At 41.3% G+C, this 17,708-nt stretch overlaps 1 protein-coding gene across 2 annotated transcripts in view; it reads right to left on the bottom strand.

The window, feature by feature from the left end:
• Positions 1 to 457: 457 nt before the first annotated feature.
• The window catches only part of rai14 (retinoic acid induced 14), a 102,546-nt gene continuing 85,295 nt past the window's right edge, over positions 458 to 17,708 (bottom strand). Inside the window, exons 8-21 of one of the 2 annotated variants that reach the window (XM_034192159.1) lie at positions 15,077 to 15,183; positions 14,805 to 14,989; positions 14,548 to 14,573; positions 11,795 to 11,881; positions 11,415 to 11,504; positions 9,821 to 9,958; positions 9,381 to 9,482; positions 6,677 to 7,405; positions 6,111 to 6,589; positions 5,468 to 5,624; positions 5,072 to 5,239; positions 3,037 to 3,195; positions 2,894 to 2,959; positions 458 to 2,819 (exon numbers count right to left, since the gene is read on the bottom strand). In XM_034192159.1, the coding sequence (XP_034048050.1) occupies positions 2,733 to 2,819; positions 2,894 to 2,959; positions 3,037 to 3,195; positions 5,072 to 5,239; positions 5,468 to 5,624; positions 6,111 to 6,589; positions 6,677 to 7,405; positions 9,381 to 9,482; positions 9,821 to 9,958; positions 11,415 to 11,504; positions 11,795 to 11,881; positions 14,548 to 14,573; positions 14,805 to 14,989; positions 15,077 to 15,183 (2,580 nt within the window). In that variant the 3' untranslated portion in view covers positions 458 to 2,732. The remainder of the gene's footprint in view (positions 2,820 to 2,893; positions 2,960 to 3,036; positions 3,196 to 5,071; positions 5,240 to 5,467; positions 5,625 to 6,110; positions 6,590 to 6,676; positions 7,406 to 9,380; positions 9,483 to 9,820; positions 9,959 to 11,414; positions 11,505 to 11,794; positions 11,882 to 14,547; positions 14,574 to 14,804; positions 14,990 to 15,076; positions 15,184 to 17,708) is intronic. The other variant, XM_034192160.1, reaches the window with a different exon arrangement.

Raw genomic sequence — 17,708 nt, forward strand, 5'->3', positions numbered from 1 at the left:
GGCCAACACTGTAGAGATTAGTTTTCACTGAGTTTAAAGGGCATCATTTTAGAAATTTTAATATAAAGCTTGATTTTAGATTTTTATGATGGCATAAAAATTTCACACCTATAAAGTAAGGGGTCCAGAAACATTTTGGCAACACTGTATATTGTGGTGTTTGCGCCATGAAATTACTTTTAGCCATATTATTTGTAAAGGCTGCCCTCTAGTGGGCTGTTTGTGTTTGGTATAATGCTGAAGCAAAGTCGTCATGTGTAATATACCTAATTATTTTATGTAGGTTGATGAATTATCTTCACCAGGAAATAAAAGACAAAAACATCAAACAGACATTTAAAAAAACTATCTTCAAAATTTATTTAATGAGGACAAAAAGTTGTTGGCAAACAGTTGTGTCACTACAAAAATGTTAGTAAAGAAATAACCAACAGGACTTTGTTTTTTTAGTCCTCTCTCTTGATACAAAGCATTTCAGTCAAGGCCGAAGGAGAGACTGAGCCACTACAGTTTGGGTTCCAACTAATCTCAGTCAAGTGTAATTTGTGTTTAGTAAAAAGTTCCTGAGTGACTTCAGTCTTATATATATATATATAAAAAAAAGGCTTAAACTGACAAATTAATCCAGTTAAAGTTAGTGTTAGGCATCCAAGAAGGTTGTGTTTGGTCAACAGGACTTTAGCTCCTTGAAGACATTTTGCTTTTCATCCAGAAAAGCTTTGAGACAAAAACAAACAAACAAAAAAGATATCTAAGAATATGCAATTCAGAATAATATATTTTATTTCATCAGATCCATGAGTATTTGGGCAGCGACTATTTGTTTGTTTCAGTACACCACCACAATCAAGATGTTTGTCGCTTACACTTTTAGCTTTAATTCGAGGGGTTGAACAAAAATTTTGCATTAACGAATTTAACAAACTAGAGCCATTTTTATACAGTCCCTCCATTTCCAGAAGCCATAATTAATTGGACAGACTGTGCAAGAAATACACCAGTGAGGGAAGACACCAAGACACCTATGATAACTCTGAAGGATGTGATTAGATAAACTGCAATGTTTGTTGAACGCACCAACAGTCACAATTTCACAGTGGCGTGGAACTTGAGTTGCCCATGTGCCTTCTGGCAAAATGAAATATTACACTTAAAAAAAAACCCTCCATCTCTTTCACTCCAACATGGAGTGATATAACTGGTGATGCAACAAAAGTTGCACCAGTCACAGTCACAGACACATACATACAACTCCACAGTCATCATGAGTGTCTTGGTGGCTTCCCTCACTAGTCTCCTTTATGCACGATCACTCAGATTTTGGGAACTGCCTACTCCAGACATTTTCTCCATACTATTTGTATTTCATAATGACTGATGCAAATGTAGTCCAAAAACATATTTAGTGACTTGGAAACGTTCATGAGCCATCCTGTGATTGATGTTTTTGGCTGTAAAAGCAATGCATATAAATAATCCTTATATTTAATTCATCCAAATACAGCATTTCTGATTGAGTTACAGCTGAAAGTCAACACTACAATTGACTGTTGTGTACATGCTCAAAATTACAAAAGCGCCCGCTGTCCAAATACTTATGGATCAGTCTGTGTGAAGGTGATGGAGTGTAAGATGGTAACAGTTTAAAAACATGCATAAACACTGTACATTCTTTCTGTACCTACAAAAACAACACTAGAAGCGCTGGCATCAGTAAACTAACACTAATAAATTAAATGGACACTATGAAATGCGAGTGCTCATTGTGACATTTCTCAGTTTTACGTACTGCAGAACAATACTGTTTAAGTGCAGGCATGTGACTGTTTTGAAAAAGATCACACACAGACAAGGATCAGAAGACCAACTGAAATGTGTCGCACCGTCAACAGTCATCATATTCAGGCTCTCAAATGTAAATGTGGTGGACAGTAAGGAGAACATAAGCTACATACATGGCCATTATTACGAAGGGAAAAGCTTCTCATTCACGCGACATGCAGAAAAAAAAACAAGGCCATCAAAAATCTTCATCACTCACAACTTTAAGTACATTAAGTGACAAATGGTGTAACAAAAGTCTGTAAAATACTTATATATAAGTGTGTGTGTGTGTGTGTGTGTGTGTGTGTGTGTGTGTGGTTACAGGATAACAGCAATAGAAAAACAGCTTTTATACATAGAAGTGCAGCCAAAAAGAAACATATTGTGTTTTTTGGGGGGGGGGGGGGTGAGAGTTTAGAGCACAGTCACATGCACTGTTGCTTTGTCACAAATAATTTAGACTGAATGTGGAAAACGTGCTGAAAAAAGAACCATTTACACACAGAAAAATGACGTCTTTAGCAGTGATGTGTTGCGATTAATACATATAGTAACAAAAAAAGCTTCTCGCCAGTGCATGTGCATGTACGTTTACGTGGTTCTTAGCTACGGAACATTTGCAGTGAATGTGAACGCACTGATTGTAGGTTTCGCTGGTTCCTGCTCGTCCTCAACACTGACTTGGCTGTTGTTCCGTATCCTGGTTTGGGTTTTTTTTTCTTCTTCTTCATCATCATGAGCTTTGGCAGCACACAATGAGCAGCAGAATAAACATCCGATTGTCACAAACGCCATGAGTACATCCAGAGACATCCTTTTTGTTTTTTTTTTCGTGTAATTGGCACATGCGAGCAGTGGACTCCGCTTTAATGGCAACATTTTTCTGGGAAATCCAGACCCTTTGGATCTCAGCAGGCCTCCTTGGCTTGGTTTGGCATCTTGCACATCAGCAGGATCTGTTTCAAGGCATTCTGCACGTCTTCATCCATCTGACCCTGTGAGACACCACGCAGGGTTTAGTGCATCTGAAACCAAAGGAAGGCCTACAACGAAGCAGAAACACTCATACCTGGACAGCGTAGAGAAGGTGCATCCTGTAGACGGACACGATCTCGTGGTGCTGCTTCTTTGTCTCCTAAATAAAAACGTGATGTTCAACACAAACAATCAAAATAGTTATTATGTCTAAGAATTTTTAAAAACAGTTCTTACAGCGAGCTGGTACTGTAGTTGTTTGATCTGTTGCTGCATCGTCTCCAGCTGCTGGTTTTGTTGCTGTCTCTTGGAGGAGGAGCCTGAAGTGTAGGAGAACTGTGATAGGCTGTTTAAGGCATCCTTCAACTTCCCTACCTCCCGTGACAGATCATCTATCTGAAAAGGGGTATAGAAAATAAAATGTGGCTTATAAAGTAGATTTTAAATCCTGCTCCCGCCCAAAGTTTGGAAAGGGGTTCACATAAATAAGAAACAGAACTGAGTCACGTCTCAGAGACGGGCAGCACATGTACATGTGCACATACAGACGCTACGCAGACTGTTGCCTTTAACTGGATCGTTTTGAACTAGTTGGTGACGGCGCATTAAGGTTCCATTTAGCAGAGCTTGTGAAATTTTCCTTTTGATTCAGACTCTGAAACACTGCTTTGAAACTAGGGAAGCACCGATCCACAATTTTTCACTTCCGATCCGATCCCTGAATTTGGATATCTCTCAATACTGATACTTTTGTGATCATTAGTGTTGATTTTACATGAGGATTTTCTTAAAAAGGAGACCTGAAAGTTAAGCTACAACTTGCCAGAGGTGTATCTAAGATGAAAGCCTATATTTGATGTTTTGATGAAAGAATTAAGTATGTTTATTTCCATTTATTTATTTACGTACGTTTTTTATAGCCTTATTTTTACAGACTTAAAGAGAAAACACAGCTCTCGCTCTCCTCAATCAATTTCAATGGAGCTTTATTGACATGGGAAACATGTTTACATTGTCAAAGCAAGTGTTAAGAGTAAAAATTAAGTTCTCTCTCTTCCTCTCTGTCTCTTGTTTGCTCTCTCTCTCTTTCTCTCTCTCTCCCTCCGGCTCTCTTTCTCTCTCACTGTTTTCGTGCTGCACAAACTTTGAACTTTTTGGAAACACGAAGCCTTTCAACTGTAAAGTCAACCGTAAATTTCTAAATATATCACCAGCGACACTCACGCGCAGGACTTCAATGGAGATTTTTTTCCCTTTCAGTGGACAGAATCTCTGTTCGGCTGTCCTCCTCAGCTGCAATCTGAGCTGGCTTTTCATAACGTTTCACAGCCTCGGGATGCTGAAGCAGTTAACGTTTCAGCACACATTTTCAGCAACAATTCAGCTGTCAGAAAATCCGTGCTCGACGAACAGACAATTGGAACCTGAGAGCCGGGTGGAAATTTGCCGCTACCCATAGCTAGAACACTGTGGAAGAAAGCTCTCTCTCAAACAGCTCGGCTTCAGAAACCTCCCCTCCTCCCGCTCGGCAGCAAACAAAGCTGAGAGGACAGCAGCAGTTGAGGATTCACAGTTGCTCCTCACGTATCAGAAAATGTCGCGGGCTGGATCAGTATTTTCCGATAATTGAATTATTTCGGTATCAGAAGCCAATCCCGATACCAGATCGGTCGCAACCATTGCAAAGTGATTTCGAAACTTTCTAGAGCAGTGTTTCGAGTTGGTTGTCACTAATTTGCAGTACAGATGAACATTTTTGGCTCCATCACAGGGAGGTGATGGTCTAGTGGACAAGTGTTGGGCTTGAGACCAGAGGATCCCCAGCCTGACGGGAAAATCACTAAAGGCCCTGGGCAAGGTCCTTAGTCCCCACGTTGCTCCCAGAGTGTAGTGAGCGCCTTGCATGGCAGCACCCTAACATTGGTGTGTGAGTGTCTATGTGAATGGGTGAATGCAAGGCATCATTGTAAAATGATTTGAGCTTCTGATTTAGATGGAAAAGCTCTATATAAATGCAGTCCATTTACCATTGCTAGCCAAATGTTGTATTCATGCTTTAATTCTGGATTTACTTTCCTGTCGTGTTGCATTTCATCCCATATTTGCCCACATATTGGCCATCATGTTTCTCAGCACGGTTGCTAGCTTAACGTGTGAAAAGAAAAAAGTCACTGATCTATATAGTTGATGTTACCAGTCGGGGGATACATGACCAACTGCGTATGCATGTAGTAAATACGTCAAAGTAAGGACACGGGTGGGACAGACGTACCTTTTTGTTCTTCTCTCTCTCAGAGCTAACGTGATTCTCCACCAGCTGCTTCAGCTGAGACACGGCATCCTGGGACTCGGCCAACCTGCAAGTCAGTGTTTGCTTCTCCTTCTCCACAGACAGCAGCAGCTCCTGCAGGCCGTCTCGCTCTGCACGACTGTCCCGTGCCTGCTCAAAGGATTACAGGAGACAGCAGTGAAAATTAGGGAATATATACACTCACTGGCTGCTGTTAGGTGTACCTAATAAATGGTCACAGTGCATTATGACCTTAGCTGGGTTTGACCCCTTTCATTAACAGAACATGTTCACCAAAATAACTGCCAACTAGTCAGGGCTTGTCACATTTTTGGTGAGTGAAAATCTGCTTTCCTCTCAGTCACAAATCATGTTCACCTTCTGCCAGGCTTCAGCTGCCTCCAGTGCCATTTCATCCTGCTTCCTGAGGGCCTCCTGCAGGAGCTGCGTCAGATGGCTCACCTCACTCTCCAGCCCCTCTCGTAAGGCCTCGTGCTCCAGCCGGGAGACTGAATCTTCTGGAGAGATTGGAGACCTTTTGATAAAACACCCACAATGGCAATTAGTGTTTGAGCCCCGTCTTCAGTCACAGAAACAAAGAGGACGCATACCAATGTTGGAGAAACGACTGCACACAGTGAATTCTGAAGCCCACAATTTCTGCATGCTGGCATACAACATTAAATCAGAAGCTGTCAACATAATGTCAAACTCCAAAGCTACAATTTCTATAATTAATGACAACATCTGTCCAAACATCACTCTGCCAGTGATTTTACCAATGAACTTTCAACCAATGAACTCTGAAGACCTTATAGGCTTCTAAGTCTGGAGAAGCTTAATGAAACAATATGATGAAAATCCAGAAACCCTGTAATGACCAGAAATCCTTCCTTCACTTGGTAGCAACCTCATCAGTCAGAAGATTGAAGAAGCTGCTTGGACGAGCAGGGTCAGCAATAAAGTGCATTTCCTTTGAAGTAAACTCATGTTCGTATTTATCAGGTGAGTTCTTCCTCACCTATTTTGAAGAGCTTCCAGCTGCAGGGTCTTCTGCTGGAGCTGCTCCTTCAAGGCTTCTGCCTGGTTTTCCAGCTCTTTGATGGCGTTGCCTAAAGACGACACCACCTGCGTGTGGTCGCTGAGGGCCACAGAGCTCTGCGCCTGCACTTCCACCTCCAGCCTGAGTACTGAGATCTCATCTTGGGCGGAACAGCACTTCTTCTCTGTCTGGGCCAGCAACGTCTGCAGCTCCTCCACCCTGGCCTGTAACATCTCAGCGTGCTGCTCTGTGGACGGCAATGAAGACGGATCTCTCTCAGCTCTCGCCTCGCTCAGCTGCTTCTGTGCAGCGTTGAGCTGGCTCTTTGTTTCGCTGTAGGAGTGCGAGAGTTCCAGCAGGCGTCGCTGCAGCCCGGCAATGACCTCGTTCAGCTCAGCCTTCATTTCTTCAAAGTCTTTGGCTGCAGCTTCCACAGGCACGGTTCCCCTCAGAGCCTCCTAAGCACAGGAGAAAACATATCAAAGCTACTCAGTCATGCAGGATTGTGTAGCAGTTGTTAAAAAAGGAAGCAGATATTTAATTACTTGTAGTATCCTAATTTCCTCCTGTGCCTCCTTATATAACTCCTCAATCTGTGCTGTCCTCTCCTGCTCCTTCTGCTTTGCACTCTGCCTCTCCCCCTCCGCTCTCCTCAGCGCCTCCTCCAGCTGGTTGATTTGTTGAACGGCTGCTTCCCGCTCGGACCCCAAGCGGACAAGCTGCTCTTTCAGTTCTTCCACTTCCTTTTCGAGGGCAGCGCATCGCTGTGCCTCCTGTTTCTCCACCAGATTTTCTCGCTCTCCTGCTCCTCCTCTGCCAATCTGCAACCTGAACAACTCGGCCTCCTCGATAGCCTGGTGGTACCTCTCCTGAGCGCCCGTCAGCTTGGACTGAAGCTCCGCAAGGCTCTCCATCAGCTCTTCCTCTCTTCCTTTCTCCCTCACACTTTCATCTTCTCGTTCCTGGTTCCACTCGGGTTTCAGCTGTGCCTGAAGTGAGCGGTTCTCCTTTTTTGTTTCCAGCAGCTTGGTTTGAGCATTCTCCAAGGCTTGTCTCAACAATTTGATCTCCTCCTTACTCCCTCCTTCAGTTTCTTCCTCATCACCTCGACCCCCTGGTCCTGAACCGTCCTCTCGCTCCACGTGGGCAGTGGAAGGGACTTGTGTCAGTGAATCAAAGTCGTCCTGAGTGGAGTGGAAGGAGTTGTTGGAGGCCATGCTGTCTGGACGGCTCGTCTCCCGCAGGTCGTCGCTTCCTTGGAGGGACGGATGTTTCTATCAGGTGATGGAGGAGCAGGCGTGGAGAAGAAATAAAGACAGTAAAAGGATTAAAAATTATAGTAATTCAAAAAAAAAAAAGGTTATTAAAAAGCTGTAAAAATGCATTTATGGCACAGATATGAGAAAGCTTGATAAATTGAATGACGGCTATTTAAACTTTTTATGATGTTTTGTACACCCATATAAATTTGACAATGAAAATTATTTGCAGCAAAAACACCAAACAACTGAGCCAATTTAAGGTAGTATTTGGACAGTGACATGCTTTTTTTTTGTAATTTTTACCTCTGTACACCACCACAACAGGGTTGAATTGAACCAGTCAAGATGTGCATGTAGAGTTGTCTTTTCAGCATTAACTCAAGGTTTATAAAAAGTCCCTCAATTTTCAGAAACCATTGGCAATTAGACATCCTCAGAATAAAGGAATTATTGTAAACACAAATTATCAATTTTACAGCCAGTGCTCTACAGACATGTCAGGAGATGATATATGAAGCTTTCTGAGGACCTCAATATGTCTTGGCACAAAGAAGGATCCCCCCACCGCAAATAAAAAAAGCTGATCAAATCTAGGCTCCATTTTCCCCTGTGCCTTCTGGCAAATGGCAGCTGAAGTTTCACATCATCATCATCCTGAGAAAATCCTTTTTTGCTTAACTCCATCATGAGGCTGTGACTGGTGATGTAATCATAGATCCATTTTGGATCTGCTGTGGCGACCTTGAGTGAAAACAAGGGAGCAGCCGAAAACACTTAAAAAAAAATAAAAATAAAAAGGCTGTCACCTTTATCTTGGTGGTTTCCCTCACTTGTCTCTTTCTTGCAGATTTTCCAAACTGTGACTGTAAATAAATTCCAAGCCATCTTCATGTTTTTGTATCCATTCCATTACTTGACAAAAATTATATATATATATATATATATATATATATATATATATAAAAAGGTGATTTTTTTTTTCCCCCCCCTTTGGACATTTTATTAAATATTCTGTTGACACAAAAATAGGTTAGTTTGCAATTCCTTCTTAAAATATTTGAAATTCTGCACATATTTAAAATATCCAGGCACTCTGTTGATTCATTCATTTTCTATACCTGCTTATTCCAACTAAGTGTCACAGGGGCTGGAGCCTCTCCCAGCAGGCATTGGGCGAGAGGCAGAGTACACCGTGGACAGGTCTCCAGTACATCACAGGGCTGACACATACAGACAGGTAAAGGCACTGACACACTCACTCACACATAGGGGCAAATCACCAGTTTACCTAACGTGCATATCTTTGGAGGTGTGAGGAAGCCAGAGCATCCAAATTGAACCCATACAAACATAAGGACAACATGCAGACTGCACACAGAAAGGACCAGGCAGGAAGCGAACCTGGGACCTTCTTGCTATGAGCCAACAGTGCTAACCCCTACGCCACCCTTCTCTGCTGATTCCACAATAATTTAGCATTTTAAAGACAAATGCATACATAAGCTAATGCTTAGGTGCAATTAACTGGGAAGTGGCCATATGTCATGAACATTTCCTCAGAGGTATTTGTCAGCATGGATGGTTGCCTGAAATCTAGCCATTAACCTAACCACAACATCTGCAGGGTGCCTTTGATGGTCACGAGTCTTTCCCTTGTGCAGGTTGTTCCCATGCTGCTTTCATAGTTCCTGCACCATGATTGTAAAACTGAACAAAGCACTTCGTCTGCAGTACAGCAATTTTACTTTTCATTAAAACCCTGAATTTGTAATCCATGTGGCAAAACAGTGGACGCGCATACTTGGCAACATTCAAAGAATACACTGGAGAAGTAGCTGCAAAGTTTACTTCGATAACTTCCTGTTACGATGATGCGTGTTGCGATGTTATTTTGCTGTTGAGCACATGTCTGCTAACAGGAAGAATTTGCAGCAGCTGTTTGTTTTTCTTTGGTTTAAGTCGGGTAGAACTGAATGGTGTAACGTACCTTGAGTCTGTTTGCAAGTTGCTGGTTCTCCAAAGTTAGGGCTGCGATCTTTGTTTGTAGTGCAGAAATCAAAGCTGATGATGCTTTAAAACTATGTTCAGCCTGTTAACGAACACACACACATACACAGTTGTAAAAGCAGCGTTCATGACCACTAGATACCTCCTGAAAGACAAAACACGCTGTGACACGTCTTAAACATTGCTTAGACCTCCGTTCAAGAATGCCGAAGGTGAAAGAGTTCAACAGTAGGACGCTGTTTTTCCAAAAACACTGCTGATTTCAACAATAACATTCACTCTAATGAAGTCATTAAAAGTTTAAAGGTGAATCAAAGTCCACATTTTTTTAAAAAGTGTCACTGCAGAAATTTAATACAAACTGGATCTGTTCTAATTTTTCTCTTTTTTTTAAATGAGATGTGCAATGGCGTTAATCACCTTTAAGTCCTGTTCGGCGCCCGGCGGCGTCTGCTCCACCGTGTGCTTCAAGTCTTCAATGGTCTCCAGCAACATGTTTTTCTCCTCCTGTAACCTCTCCAGCTGATCCTTCAGTACCGTTTCTCTAAACTCATCCTCCTTCCAGGCAGAGAAGGGGAGGGGATTTGAGTGGGAGGCAGTGGCGGGAAAGAGTAGTTGGTGGGGGAGTACAGCGATGAAAAAGGGGTGACAGAAAAGGAAAGGAGAAGAGAATTAACACAAAATGAGAGCATCCCCCATATCAGTGGAAGTAAACATTTTGTGATGATATACCTGAATTAAGAAAAGACAACAAAACTCCAATGACCTCACCCCGATGATGTCAGAATAAAATTATTTCCCTTCATGCATGTCTTCATATGGTTTGCTCCCACTGAGGTTTACTGAAATCCACCAAATGGTTTCGTAAGAGTTATAAGACTCATGGACAGACGGAAGGATGGGGTGAACCGTAACATCTGCTCCCCCCACATTTTGTTTGTGGGCGGTATAAAACATTTCTTTAACAATAGTAGAACAGTGTGCTGTTCATTTTTTCCCACCTGATCGTACAGTAGACTGTTACAAGCAACAAAGGTTTTACTAAAAGTTATAGTCTCTTTTCTTTTTTTTCTTTTAAACCATTTGATCCATAAAAGTGATTTTCTTCTGCACCACTCTAATTTTGTTCATTAGCAGTGTTGTCAAAGTAACTTTGAAAAGTTACTTCATTAGTTACCTTATACATTTACTTCACTGAATGTAATTAACAAAGTAACTCATAATCTAACTTGGTTATTTTTAAGATTCACTACTCAGAAAAGTAACTATTAGTTACTTTGCTAATTAGTTACTTTGCTGATTGCTCAATCTTAAGAGTAACCAAGGTAGATTACTAGTTACATTACTTATTAGTTGCAAGTTTTCGGCAGATTCTAATAAAGTAATTGCATTAAGGTGCTAATGAAGTAACTGCATAAAGTGTATAAAGTAACTAAAAAAGTAACTTTTCAAAGTTACTTTGACAACAGTGTTCATTAGTAATCAAATAAGAAATAATACCACTTGAAAGTTGAACAGCATGTGTTCAACCATCTCCATGCCATCTCACATCATGAACTCACTATATGTGCCATGGAAACGTCCTAAAATAAATACTTTACGAGCTATTAAAATTATCTGTAATTTTGGGACATACCAGACAAATAAAGATACTTTGTAACAGCTACATTTTTGCACACAGTAGTTTTTGTGGAAAATTGAGAGGGACTATAACTTTAAACAAATCCAATGTGCTTGTTGCATAAATCAAACCTTTACTGAATGTATTACAGTTCAGACATAATGTACACTTTAATGCATGAAAGCGCTGAACAGCATTTTCACTGCATAGCTGGATGATTTATGCATATTTAGACAAATTGAGAAAAGTACAATTAGATGGGCTCTCAACAGATCCTTTTTGGATGTGCAGTTATCCACATATGTTGACAGACATTTGAATTGTACATTACAAACTGGCCGGAAAATACGCTATATTGCAATCCATGCTGGGAAAATGACTTTATAAAATTACCTTGCAGTCGATTCTCTTGGGAGAGTCGCTTTTGGTGGATGCAGGAGTCCCAGTTGAGGTAACACCTGATGGAGATGAGGGTCCTGAGTTCTGTGGTAGTGAAAGATGAGATAATAGTACATTCCTGCTACTCCCCCCACCACCACCACCACCCCCAGGCCTGTACTCTGGAAAACAAAGACATGTGAGTGCATTCATAAAAACAATACTGTGATCATCAAGCTATAAAGGACTGCTGTGAGAGAAGAGAAAGAACCGCACTATAAGTCGGGTCATATCTAAAAACACACTGTGGATGATAAATTGAGTGCTCATATGAAGGCATGCATCATATGAAGACTGACAGAAGCAGACGCGTACAAGAATAGACATGCATTTACCTGAAGTGGGCTAGTAGGAGGCTGTGGTGCTTTTCGTTTTTTGGGGGTTGTGATCCGCTCATCACTTAGCTTAGCTACTTGATCATGCTAAGGAGCCAGCAAAGGAGACAGACAAGGAAGGACGTGAACAGAGGAAAAAGAGAGATGTTGACTTTTAGTGGTGGTTAGTAAAAGGAGAGTCGACCAGGTGGGTGTTTACATTAAAGTTTTGTTTTACAAAATTAACGTGTTTTTCTATCATCAGAAATTTTAAATGAGAAACGCAGTCATCTCATGGAGAGAAGATCTAATGCCTGTAGAACTAGTCACACTATAAATAAGCTGTTTGCGTGTGAGAATCTGTCTGTTCTACCAGCCAACAAACTAAAATATTACAGAAATGCAGTGATGAAATGATCCTAACACAGAGATCCAGTCAAAAATTAATGGCTTGATTGTCCACAGATAACTGTTAACAGTTAAAGATTATATTTTATCTTCAATTCAAGCTGCTTCTTAATCTGTGTAATCTTTATTCATTCCTAAAAAAAAATTAAGTTCTTTTTTTTTGTTTATGCCTCATCAACTCTTCTTCACGCAGAATTGTAGTAGTAAAACTCAGTAACACTCAGAGGAAAAGTGACTGAATGATGTTTAAAGGACATGTCACTTCTTTTAAACATCCCAGTTAGCAACACAACATCAAAGTACTCATGATTGTAAGTCTCTCCGGGCACATGCGCTAATAATTAGTGGTCTCTCATGTTTTTTTATTGCTCTCCCTGAGTGAGTTAACAGGTGCATTTCCGGACAACATCTAACTGCATTTCTCGACGTGTGACGTACATTTTAGAATGAGAAGAAACATCCCGATGGCTGACAGACAGAGCAAAACGAATGCTGTTATGTCCAATAATGAAGCTTCTGAGCTTTACTTTGAAAGCGATGGCTCGGATTTAAAGACGACATGACAACTTCACCCCAACTTTTTTCAGAGTCTGTCAGATTTTGGAACATAAAGTGTGGTGATGCTGCTGTCTGAGTCACAGGATGCTGGTTTACTGCTGCTGTGAACATGATGGACGTGGACTGTCTCCACCACGCTGTTTTTACAGACTGCCTGGACACGTGGCTGTATTTGTTACACTGTAAGAAGTCAGAATACATTTTTTTCAGGAGATAATGGACTATAAGACACCACAATCAGCACTGCTGTGGGACATTATTCTCTGGCAGGCGTTCTCATGTGCAAAGCGTGTGAGAGGACTTATTTTGAACCTGGATGTTCTCTGGCTTGCTATTCGTGTGACGAATTATAGTGGACCTGGACATGTTCTCAGACTGGCTATTGCATGCGCACGATGCATGCATGGGGGCTTCTTTGATCATGTGGATTTTACATTTGGAAATCTTGACAACTGGGTGAGTGGCATGTTCAGTTTTCAGTTTTTTCCTCTTTTGCTTTGCGTCTTCTTCAGTGGAGCTGCTAGGGTTTATTTTTTATTTAACTTTGAGAGAGTTTGAGATCATTTTGATGTGTGCGCAGCACACTGTTTTAACCCTCAAATCTCAGCTGTTTATTGCCACTGTGGACGTGAAATGCACAGATTTGTGCATTTCACGTCCACAGCGGCAATAAACAGCTGACAGGTGCAGCTGAGAAGGGCAGCGCGCTGTTTATTGTCGTCGTGCACTCAGACATGAATGTCTCAGCAATGTTGTTTTTCACAGGCTGATCACACAGATATATTTTTTTATTTTTCACAGTTATATACAACACTTAGAAGCATTTCGTTTTGATTTTAACAGGCTGAGTTTATGACTAATAGACGTGCAGGTGCAGAAAATGTTCTCACGACTGCTGCTTTTGCTGTGACTGCATCAAAATTAAGAGTTAGCATTTAAAAGCGAGTCACCATAACACGACATCACACTTATGTAAACTTTGGAATTGATGTGTACCTCAGTTCTTAACTCATTCTGACGATCATCATCAGCTGTAAAAAGTTTTCTAAAAATAAAAAGATCCTTAGAATGTCTTCAAAAGTAGACTGTTACTCTAACAAGAGGGGCAGTGGCCTTTTGATTCTTCAATCTGGCTCCAGACCTGTTCACAGTAGTTAGACAGCGAAGAAAAACTTGTCTGTTTTTTGTGAAAACTGCAGGCCGGGAAGAAGGTAATATCACCAGAAACAGACTGCGTGTTTATTTGGAGTGATGTGAATTTTTATTTTTTTTTTTTACTTTCACTGTGGACCTGTTAATGCTCCATGCTTAAGAAACGGCACTTATTTGGTGATTTGGGTTTAATTAATCTGATTAAAATCCATCATAAAAGGGGGGGTTGGGCAGAGGGTCACAGCAGGTATGTGCATTAATTGCATGTCCAAAAAAAAAAAAAAGAAAAATTGTGGTGTTAAAAGGCATTTGTATTGTCACGTTAACTTTTACAGCCATACTTCTTTTACCCATAAACTGTCATCCGTGTCTGTGTTGCATTCACTGTCATCACCCATCACAAATGTTAGTCCATTACAAGCTGATCCTGTCAGATCTCAGAGGCTCAGCAGGGTAGGTCCTGGTTAGCACTTAAAGCGAGACCTCTTAGGAAGACCAGGGGCTGTGTGTGTTTCTCCAGGTAAAACTGGAGTTGCATCAGGAAGGGCATCCTGCGTGAAACTTGTGCCAAATTTTATTATCAGTCTACATATTGTAAATTGGAAATTCAGTAGTGAGAAACTTTAATAGAATGTGTAAGAAAAAGGATTTCTTACCTGAGGACTTCTAGGAGACTTTACATCTGTGAAAGAAGACAAACCCTCAAAACAGACACAACAGATGAAGATGGAATTGAACAGAAAATGTCAGCCTGCTCACTTTAAATATTTTTACTTGAGGCACCAATGTGGAACATCACATTGAAACAAAATATGTTAATGCAGTGTGAATATTCCAATCACCTCCTGCAGATGGCAGTGTTGGCTGTGAATTGAAAATACAGCTGAACTACACAGAGCAGGGGATCCCTCACCTGGAACCTGCTGTCTGCTCAGAGCAGCAGCAAGGGTGGTTTTGACCTCAGAGTTACCCGACAGCTTGGCGTAGTGGTGAACATTGTGGCCTTGTGAGTCTACAGCAGACAGATCTGCTCCTCTCTGCAGCAGAACATCAACAACAGATGCAGCGTTGGCCTCAGCGGCCAGCATCAACGCCGTCCTACAGCACACATCAAACACAGAAATATAGGACCGGGAGCGCCACAGAATCCTTTCTCTGTTACTCACTGACACGCTGCTTTTGTACCTGCCGTTGTTGTCGCACAAATTGATTTCAGCGCCATAGTCCAGCAGAGAACTACACACCTCAGCATGAGCATGCTTGGCTGACAACAGCAAAGGAGTGAGTCCATCCTTTAGGGCAAAGACGACAAAGATATTAATCATTCTTCATTTCTGCAGGCGCTTTGAGAAAATACAAACACACTGTATAAAGCGGGAATAAGACAAATTCACAACAAGAAACCAGTAACATGCAAGCAACCAAGTGTGTTTCTACTACTCAAAAAAAAAAAAAAAAAAAGTCAGAATGTCAGTCAGTGGAAGGTTAGTGTAGCAGAATAAGAAAACAGAAAGTAAGAAAAATACATAAAATTAAATGGTCTTTATATATATTTTTATTCACAGTGCTGATACGGATCACCAGGTGGTGTTATAGAAACATACACACCACGTCGCATAGATCTGAAAGATACAGTAGAACCAACAAGGGTTGTGGCAAATACTAACTAATACATCATATACACTGAGGTGATTGAACATGAAGAAATTTAAGGTTCCACTCAAACTGTTTCTAGGCCTACTGGATTATGGCGTACTCACACTAGGCAAACTGCACTGTGCCCGAACACGTTTGACCTGCAAAATCTAGTTTATTTGACTTGTGTGAATGCTCCAGCACAGTACACTTAACTGTGCCTGAACCAACTTGCAGAGGTGGTCTGGGGTATGGTTGTTGGACTTGGGTGCAGTACATGTTGTTTGATTGCTAACTGAGACCAATTACAACTAATTAATACTTATTATTACTACTTGAACGGCGGTACAGTTTTCAGTTCATTCAAAAGTGTTTAGGTTGAACACGGGTCTGATTTCTGATGCTACTGAAGAACAGAAATAATGGTTAGCAAGAAAAGATGCAAAATGCTTCCTCATCTGCTGCCTCAGTAAAATAAATAAATAAATAATCATCACCCCTACAGCATGAATGATTTATAAATCAAGTACTGGATAATTTACTATGCTAGGCATGCGAGATGCCAGTGTCGCAGACCAAACGGTCCCCCCCCAAAAATTGGTCTGCCCTGCCTTCACTGCACATGGGTCATTGGGGACTACAGCAGCTCATCTGAGACTGAGACTCTACACCCAAAGTGATCAAAGGGAATAATGCGATTATTAAACATCAGATGACATAGGTAAAACCTCTTAAATCATTCTAAAGTCAGTTTTAATCAGAAACAAGGCCGTTTTAAGCAGAAATGAGGCAATAACCGGTGAGTCGCTACTGACGCTTTGAAGTGACGCAGGTGCAGTGAACACAGCAGCTAGCAGCTCGTCTGGCTGTGGTGCTCTGATTGCTTCATGCCTCTTTTATAATAAAATAATGTTGAATTTATGTGGAAAAGATTGTTGTACAAAAGCTTCAGATATCTGTCACTGAGATAGATGATGACTGGGGTGCAGGTTTACACAGAAATGAGGTGATAATCGGTGAACTGCAGCTAACGCACAGAAATGACGCATGCGCAGTGAAGGCAGGACCGATTTATAGGGGGGACCGTTCGGTATGCGACACCGACAAGACCAAAAAATGACTCAAAATGATCCACAAACATTTGAAACTCCATTATTGTTATGGGAGCCTTGTTGCCAGGTTTGCAGTTTTCCATGGAACTGAGCTACCTTTGAAGTACCACAAATTATATCGCTGCCTGCAAACACTTTCAACTTTCTCCTTTCTGCGAGTTCTGGTATTTGGCTGTTTTTTGTGGTGTAGGTACTTTTTATTTTATTGTTTTATTTAGGTAGTTGGCCTGGATTTGAGTGGCTCCTGGTGATCCTCTGTGGGACTGTGCCCTTTTCCAAAACAAAAGTCACAGTATGTAAAGGTGCTTGGGCCTGAATGTATAGTGTAATGTGAGTGCAGGCCAGAAGGTAAGTGTAGGGGCGGAAAGCAATCGTGGTCATAAGGTCTGCTGTAGGCCACGTCCCCTCTGAAGGGAGAGGAGTGCACACAGTGTGTCTGTTGGATAAAGTGCAGACCGGATGAGTGGTTATGTCTCAGAAAAAGTAGACAATCAGGTATGGAATTCTTTGACATTTGTTACAAAGGTCTAAAAGGGGCTGTTTCAAACCTGAATTTCACTTGTAGCAGATGACTTTGGGAATTTTCTACACAAAATTTGTAGATACTGCTTTTACACATTACCTCCCCTTCAAGGTCTGTTTCCAGTTTTGGAACATAGGAAGCAAAGTTTTGAAATTACATTAACTGTCTGATACAAATGAAATCATCACGTGAGAAAACATAAAACTACATAACACACATTTACATAATACACATTTAGGAAATGCGCCATGTCACATCATGACACGGGCTTCAATGTGGAGTTTTAGCTGACAAACAGAAACAGCAAAATTGTTCCACTTGAGAATGTGGGACACATTTTTTGAAGGAAATATGTGTGGAAAGCCCCAGAATGTTTGGAGTCAAGTCAACGGGTTTCTTGGCCTGAGCTGAACAACAGAGTGGGTGTTTAATATGACGTGCACATCCTACAATTTTCAATAAGATTGTCAGGCGGTAAACATGTGCATGACCTCGGACAGCTCAGTGCAAGTAAACTGTGCACTGAGAAGGTTGGTAAATAATAAGC

Source organism: Thalassophryne amazonica, chromosome 17, assembly GCF_902500255.1.
Source record: "Thalassophryne amazonica chromosome 17, fThaAma1.1, whole genome shotgun sequence".
Taxonomy (NCBI): Eukaryota; Metazoa; Chordata; class Actinopteri; order Batrachoidiformes; family Batrachoididae; genus Thalassophryne; species Thalassophryne amazonica.